The sequence below is a fragment of the Oncorhynchus mykiss genome, chromosome 6, assembly GCF_013265735.2.
Source record: "Oncorhynchus mykiss isolate Arlee chromosome 6, USDA_OmykA_1.1, whole genome shotgun sequence".
In the NCBI taxonomy this organism is placed as follows: Eukaryota; Metazoa; Chordata; class Actinopteri; order Salmoniformes; family Salmonidae; genus Oncorhynchus; species Oncorhynchus mykiss.
In genome coordinates this window covers 89,861,899-89,870,430 of record NC_048570.1, presented here as the reverse complement: position 1 = coordinate 89,870,430, position 8,532 = coordinate 89,861,899, and the positions used below count along the sequence as shown (strand labels likewise).

General features: G+C 43.7%; 1 protein-coding gene across 3 annotated transcripts; it reads right to left on the bottom strand.

The window, feature by feature from the left end:
• Window positions 1–2,372: 2,372 nt before the first annotated feature.
• Window positions 2,373–5,987, bottom strand: LOC110526792 (GDP-fucose transporter 1). 3 transcript variants are annotated; one of them, XM_036981441.1, is made up of 3 exons: window positions 5,744–5,987; window positions 4,755–5,263; window positions 2,373–4,472 (listed from the first exon to the last, which is right to left on the bottom strand). In XM_036981441.1, the coding sequence occupies exons 2-3, from the start codon at window positions 5,230–5,232 to the stop codon at window positions 3,901–3,903; spliced, it is 1,050 nt and encodes a 349-aa protein (XP_036837336.1). In that variant the 5' UTR covers window positions 5,233–5,263; window positions 5,744–5,987; the 3' UTR covers window positions 2,373–3,900. The 3 variants fall into 3 exon arrangements, with proteins under 3 accessions (XP_036837336.1, XP_036837335.1, XP_036837334.1); XM_036981440.1 differs by lacking the exon at window positions 5,744–5,987 and having other exon boundaries at window positions 2,373–3,666; window positions 3,875–4,472; window positions 4,755–5,732; XM_036981439.1 differs by lacking the exon at window positions 5,744–5,987 and having other exon boundaries at window positions 4,755–5,732.
• Between the last annotated feature and the right edge of the window lie 2,545 nt (window positions 5,988–8,532).

The following is an 8,532-nucleotide window of genomic DNA, read 5'->3' as shown; positions in this document are numbered from 1 at the left end:
GTCTACCACCATCAACATTCCAAAATAACCTTGGGTGTTGGGATTGAGAGACAGGTCTACCACCATCAACATTCCAAAATAACCTTGGGTGTTGGGATTGAGAGACAGGTCTACCACCATCAACATTCCAAAATAACCTTGGGTGTTGGGATTGAGAGACAGACACACCACCATCAACATTCCAAAATAACCTTGGGTGTTGGGATTGAGAGACAGGTCTACCACCATCAACATTCCAAAATAACCACAGCTGTTGCGATTGAGAGACAGGTCTACCACCATCAACATTCCAAAATAACCTTGGGTGTTGGGATTGAGAGACAGGTCTACCACCATCAACATTCCAAAATAACCTTGGGTGTTGGGATTGAGAGACAGGTCTACCACCATCAACATTCCAAAATAACCTTGGGTGTTGGGATTGAGAGACAGACACACCACCATCAACATTCCAAAATAACCTTGGGTGTTGGGATTGAGAGACAGGTCTACCACCATCAACATTCCAAAATAACCTTGGGTGTTGGGATTGAGAGACAGACACACCACCATCAACATTCCAAAATAACCTTGGGTGTTGGGATTGAGAGACAGACACACCACCATCAACATTCCAAAATAACCTTGGGTGTTGGGATTGAGAGACAGACACACCACCATCAACATTCCAAAATAACCTTGGGTGTTGGGATTGAGAGACAGGTCTACCACCATCAACATTCCAAAATAACCTTGGGTGTTGGGATTGAGAGACAGACACACCACCATCAACATTCCAAAATAACCTTGGGTGTTGGGATTGAGAGACAGGTCTACCACCATCAACATTCCAAAATAACCTTGGGTGTTGGGATTGAGAGACAGACACACCACCATCAACATTCCAAAATAACCTTGGGTGTTGGGATTGAGAGACAGACACACCACCATCAACATTCCAAAATAACCTTGGGTGTTGGGATTGAGAGACAGGTCTACCACCATCAACATTCCAAAATAACCTTGGGTGTTGGGATTGAGAGACAGGCACACCACCATCAACTTTCCAAAACAACCTTGGGTGTTGGGATTGAGAGACAGGCACACCACCATCAACATTCCAAAATAACCTTGGGTGTTGGGATTGAGAGACAGGTCTACCACCATCAACATTCCAAAATAACCTTGGGTGTTGGGATTGAGAGACAGGCACACCACCATCAACTTTCCAAAACAACCTTGGGTGTTGGGATTGAGAGACAGGCACACCACCATCAACTTTCCAAAACAACCTTGGGTGTTGGGATTGAGAGACAGACACACCACCATCAACATTCCAAAATAACCTTGGGTGTTGGGATTGAGAGACAGACACACCACCATCAACATTCCAAAATAACCTTGGGTGTTGGGATTGAGAGACAGGCACACCACCATCAACATTCCAAAATAACCTTGGGTGTTGGGATTGAGAGACAGGTCTACCACCATCAACATTCCAAAATAACCTTGGGTGTTGGGATTGAGAGACAGGTCTACCACCATCAACATTCCAAAATAACCTTGGGTGTTGGGATTGAGAGACAGGCACACCACCATCAACATTCCAAAACAACCTTGGGTGTTGGGATTGAGAGACAGGCACACCACCATCAACATTCCAAAATAACCTTGGGTGTTGGGATTGAGAGACAGGTCTACCACCATCAACATTCCAAAATAACCTTGGGTGTTGGGATTGAGAGACAGACACACCACCATCAACATTCCAAAATAACCTTGGGTGTTGGGATTGAGAGACAGACACACCACCATCAACATTCCAAAATAACCTTGGGTGTTGGGATTGAGAGACAGACACACCACCATCAACATTCCAAAATAACCTTGGGTGTTGGGATTGAGAGACAGGTCTACCACCATCAACATTCCAAAATAACCTTGGGTGTTGGGATGACCGTGAGAAAGCAACTTCAGCCAGCTGGTACTTGGACACTACTAGTGTGAGGGACTAATGCTGCTTAGGCAACTAACTACAGCCAGATGGCACCCTCTGACCATACCAGTGTGAGGGACTGACAGAGGTACTCATTCCTTCACACTGGTGCCATCTAGTGTTAGCTTTGTGTTTAGTAGCTTCTGGACCAAGTCTTCACTAACCGATTCCAATCGGTTTAACTGCGTAGGTCTGACACCATTAACTACCTCAGCTCTTCTCAGTTGACCAAACCCCTAGAAGAGGTGATTTATGCTAAGGTTTCTGCTCAGGCCTAAGCAAGTGAAGTATTGTTCTGTGTAAAAAAAATAATTTAAAAAAAGGAAGATTTATGCTTGATCATGAATACAGATAAAATAACACATTTACAAGAGGCGAGTAACACGTTATGATTAACAGAATGTCCATTTATTTTTCTGAAGTACACATAAGTCACATTCACTGAATAACTATATATTTTATAAAATAAATCTGTATCTTTTCTTAAAAACGTAATCTGGAGAATACCCGTAGGCTAACCAGCTTTGAAATCCCATGTACGGTATCTTCCAACGCACTACAAACCCTGAGCAAAAAATATGTAGAAGAAAAACAGACTTTGTATCAAGTGGACGCCGAAGCAAAACCTGAAATCTGAGAGACCCACATTTTAGGATCTCTCAGATCACCAGCCTTGAGTCTTTCTATGTAAATTCCTTTTCTCGTGTCCCATTTCCTTATTCTCATTGGTCTGAAATGATGACACGACAGAAGAGGACAAGCAGAGAGGACTTTAGGAAAGGAGGGTGTTTTAGAGTGCAGGATCTCAACCCAGCACTGAGTTATGACATCATAATGATGATGCTCCCGCAGGCCACCTGGCCGGTTACCCAACAGTCTTCCTTCATGATTGAAGTTTTATGACACAGACAATACATCAACACAGACATGATCTTTAACATTCCTTCTATAATCCGTTACTTTGAAGACAAAACACACAAAATAAACAGCCATAGAAAATCTCCATCTCAGGACATAAACAGTTCAGATTACATCCTTTGTCGTCAATTATTCAAAATGTAGTGCCCCTACTGAAGCCAGAGAGAATCAACCATCTCTTTGACGGTTTTCACTTTTATCACCTACAGTGTCACTGCTTCAAAGATATAACGTAAAGCGGTCCATAAAACCAGCACTGGCTTAATCACTTATTAACTAAGGTGAGCTATTGTAGCCTTACAATCGGTCTCCACCCTCCATATGCAAACTGTATTCCCAACATAAGAGCCCCACTTGCCAGAAAACTGTCATATTGCAGTTTTGCGTCACATTACTGATGACACATACAGACTAACAGGAAAGTCACTTGATTTAGATACTATCCTACAGACATATGAATAATGTTCTGAAAGAAGAGACAGTAATGATTTAGGTTATAATTCATGACCCCCCCCCCCCCCACACACTGAATAATTAACAGAATTGGACAAAATGACCTTTAAGGAAATGATAAAACAATAAGGTCCCACTGAGTAACAAAATTACCCCGTAGCCTTCCTACACCTCTGTTTGTGTTACTATAGTAACATTCATTTATATTGACAGCACACAGCCCAACTGTTCCAACAGAACATCGCTGTAGAAACAACTCCGTGGTTAGGCCTTAGTGTTTACATTGTCTTCTGTCACCAGCGGGTCACCGTCACCACCACCACCACCATGGCAGAAGGTCATCCTCATCCCGCTATACCCCCGGGTCACCACCACCACCATGGCAGAAGGTCATCCTTATCCCGCTATACCCCCGGGTCACCACCACCACCATGGCAGAAGGTCATCCTCATCCCGCTATACCCCCGGGTCGCCACCACCACCACGGCAGAAGGTCATCCTCATCCCGCTATACCCCCGGGTCACCACCATGGCAGAAGGTCATCCTAGTCCCACTATACCCCGGCATCACTCTTCTCCCCTAGCAGTTTCACTTTGGACTCCTCCTGGGGAATATGGACCTTCTTCATCTCCATGCCTTTGACCCAGGTGTAGGCAGAAGACCCACCAAGGACCATCAGGTTACTAGTCCACCACAGGAAACTTTTACTGGACTGGTTATAGACCACAGCGATGACCGTCTGAGCGCAGGCCTTGGCCGTCCCCGACACGTTGTGCGTCAGCGGGCTCGTGAACTTGATTTGGAGGCCCGTCACGTAGCCGATGGCGAAACCGAACACGCCGCCCAGCGTCATCATGCCCCAGAACGTAGGGTCACCCAGGCGGCTGAAATGAACGAGGTGGCCGACCTCACCGAAGACGAGGATGAGTGGGAGGAAGAGGACGCAGGCGTTGATGTTGTTGTAGAAGGAGAGCTTCCAGATGTTTCCGTCTACCGCCGGCATGACCCGCTTGGTGAAGATGGCGTTGAGGGAGACGCAGGCACTGGCCAGCACACCGAAAAACACACCCGTCCACGACAGGGAGCCCGCCACACCTTCCTGGTCCACACCCAACCAGAATCCACCTGATGGGAGGGACAGACAAAGAAAGAAGCATTAACATGGTCCTTTAGCAGCAATTGACCTTATGTTCAATATATGGCCAATACAGGTGTGGCCCATGTAGTAATGTATTAACCTGTGGTGCAATTATAGAGAAGCGTGAGGTTACTTATTATAGGTTACCTGGGAGGAAGGACGTTGTCTAACCAGCCTGGCTTGGGTATATGCCTTAGACATGAGAACTTTCTAGAAAGTCAAAGTACTTGAATTAGGCCAGATATAGGTTAGTTATTATTACCACCTACCTAGAATAATTCCACAACACAGGATGGCGTAGAAGGACGTGGTCTGCTTGAGGATCACGTAGGAGAGTAGAACGTTGAAGACTGTGCTGAGTGATCTGCCGACAGTGTAGAAGGCCACCCCTACATGCTTCAGGCACAAGTTGTTGAAGGTTATCATTCCAATGAACACGATGGACAGGGGTAGAACCTCCCGGCATACCTTTAGGTCAAACTTGACGGAGGGGAAGTCGATGACACCCGGACATAAGTGGGATAGCAAGTGCATGCCATAGCACAGTCCGACAGTCACGAGGCACTGGTAAAATGTCACAAATAGCGGCGCGTCCAAATCTTTACTGTCTAGCAAGTAGTTATTTAAGAACACCATGGTTATTGAAATGAACCAATAAAGTACGACCACACCACCTATTTTGATGGCTTTAAGTAGAAACGTCTCGCCTTTTCCTTCTTCCATGGAGTCCGAGCCTGCTAGAGCCATTCTCAAGATGTTCGAGCGTTTCAAATGCACCCTGTTCATGATTGAAATCATGGAGGAAGGATATAGAATAGGTTAAAGTAAGATAATTGCAACACTCTGCTACAAAGTAACAGTATACCTATTACCTTCGACCTATCGGATACAAACAATGAACGCCGTCCTCCGATTACGTGACAACTTCCTGGACAATATGAGGTACATTTTTTTTTTTAAAGAGACAGTGCTACATTAATCCTGCAATGAGAAACAATTCAACTTGAAGCCCGAACGCAATATGCACATGTGAGTTCAGTCAGACAGAGTGTAGCCTAATATCGACTGAACAATACTATCAGAATGACCGGATATGTTTATGCCACATGACACTCCTAGGACACATGTAGCAGCCCATCAATATCAATAGGCCCACATTCCTAGATCACGTTCAGACACCTTTTAAATAATGATGAGTTACTGATTTCTCTATATTTGTCTCTACAATATTACGATTCCCATCTCAATAATGCCTTACCTTAGTTGCCGTCAATATCTTTAAAATGTTCACCAGCTGGAGACGTGACTTTTGCCACTATAGCACGAGGAACGAGGAAGTAAACGAATCATACAATATTTCTCGTCTAGTTTACTCCTCCCACAGGTCCGGGTTGAAACACCCCTTTCTTGCTTTTCCTGATTTTCCACCAGTGTGACAGAGACACCTGTGTCTCTATACTACAGCCTAGTCCAGGTATGGGGAGCTCACTCACCCAATTCTCTGTGTCATTCATGCCTCGCCCTATGGTCATTCACTTCATCAACACACATAAGCCCAGCAGGCTATTGTTACGGGAATTCCAGGTTAACAGATAAAGTCGATCTAATGCAACAATTCAGGGAGACGCCTCCAGAACAGAACCAGAGAAAATGTCTATGCCTCTTCACAATAGCACCGAATGTTCTGTAAACACCAGCCCGAGAGGCTTGTAAGGGAGCTTGAAGTCACAACATCACCTGCTACGGAATCACACAGTGTCACAGACTCACGGATACATTATCAGCGTGTCCTCGAATCCAGTCTGGTATCAACTTTAACCATAACATTCAACCCTGGGAGACGTGATAAGGTAGAACATCAGTAATTAGTTACAACAGATTATTACAGACTAACAAGTAAAAAACTACTTCATTACTAAATATGGTATCAATCCATATCTACAGTAAATCAAATACAGGAAAATAATTTATCAAATGATTGCCCATTACAGTTATAAAAAAATATGTTGGTGCTTGCTTGACGGAAACGCTAAAACCACAATATTTCCAGTTTTAAAAAAGCCTAATGAAATATTACCCGTTGATATTAAATAATGGTGTTAATAAAACTGTTTAATCCTAATTATAACACAATGGGGTGTAGCCCCAGCCCTCCGTCAGGAGATCCAAACCTCTAAGAGGTTTAATCAAATCAAATTGAATTGGTCACATACACATGGTTAGTACATGTTAATGCGAGTGTAGCGAAATGCTTGTGCTGCTAGTTCCGACTGTGAAGCAATATCTAACATGTAATCGAACAATTCCACAACAACTACCTAGGACTAGAAAGTCCTTACCCTACCCCCTTCCTTCGGGAGAACGAGCGTGTCCACTCGCTTCTCTATACCAAGTCTCTCAAGTATCCCGATCAACTCGTGGGCGCCATCCTACTTCTGAGACCGATGTAGAGAATTCAGGGGTACAGAGCCTCAAACCAGGCTACTGCAACTGTCAACTCAACACCTTAGCCGCTATGCCAAGAGATCTGAACATCTTGATGAAGTCGCTAGGTATTGCTTTATGTACAGTAAAGTATCACATAAATTATTACATAACCATTATTTAGCATGTGAAATATGTGATTTTCGCTATCTGGCGAAGAGGTCCATTATCAGATGAACTAGCGGAGACCATTTTAATATATCTGCGTGTAGTTTTAAGGAAGTCGCTAACTAAACTAACATATGGTGAGATGCTGGAGGAAGCTTTCAATCGGTCAGTAGCAGAGTAATATGAGAAGAATACAATTTCTGATATATATTTTTTGATGTTCTAAACTAAGTGTTTTGACAACTTTTAAATGTAGTAACAGGTCCATGAGGAATAAACAACTCTTTACATAATACCATAGAAGAAGTGTTCTGCCAATAGAACAATGTGTGCCTTTCATCTTTCATCGTCTTTCCCGTCTGATACAGATACTGTGTCTATCTGCATTTTGTCAGGTGGTAATGAGGCTACCTTGGTAAACATGTCAGAGAGGTCATACCTTCCTGTGTGGTTTCCTGTATTAAACAGGAAGTCTCTGGTCCTGGTGCAGAATACACAGTGTTTCCCCCTCCCCATATTGACTGATACCATTACGTTTAATAATAACAAATACAATTAAAGATTTGACATCAGTATCAAGCCCATCTGTCAGTCTGGACAACATCACATCATCGTGCAAGTCTCCATGTCCTGGCTCCATGCATGTTTCTGTGAACACATACACACATAGTCACTGTTCTAATACCAATGGCAGTTAGAATAGGTGATATCTCACACACAAACAGACTCTATGTTGTAGGATGAACAGGTCAGATGAAACCTACCCAATTGAGGACTCCCCGTCAAACGACAGAGGCAGACAAAGCATCTCCAGTCCTTCTATAGAAATCGCAGAGTTTATAACGTTGTGGATGTGTTGAGTGTCAGGTCTCCTATCTAATTCTGTTCTTCCCATCAACAAATAATCTGTCTAACTCTTCCCACATGTGAACACACCCACATCAAACTACATCCAACTCACATTTGAATTCAGTCATAGCCGCTAGCATTTCTTAATGACCCAAATCTAAAACTAGGCCAAATCAGGAAGTGCAGTCGCTCTTTATGTAGTGTCTGTGTGGCAGCGCTATGTGCTTCTACACAATGGTAAACACTGTCAGTTCAATACAGAAACTTCATCCATAATGTGGCTTCATCCCTCTCCCCTCCCCTCATCCCTCATCCCTCTCCATCAGCCCCTCAGACAGTATGCAATACTCCTTTATGACCAGTAGATGAGGATATAGTCGTGAGCTGGTTTACAAAGTTGTTGTAGGATGACTGACGCGATGGTTACATGTTGAATACATAGCAGGGCAAGAAAATTATCCCTTTGACACACTTATCAAGAGAGCATCCCTGGTCATCACTACTGCCTCTGGTCTGGCAGACTCACTAAACACAAATGCTTTGTTTGTAAACTATGTTTGAGTGTTGGAGTGTGCCCCTGGCTATCTGTAAAATAGAAATAAAAAC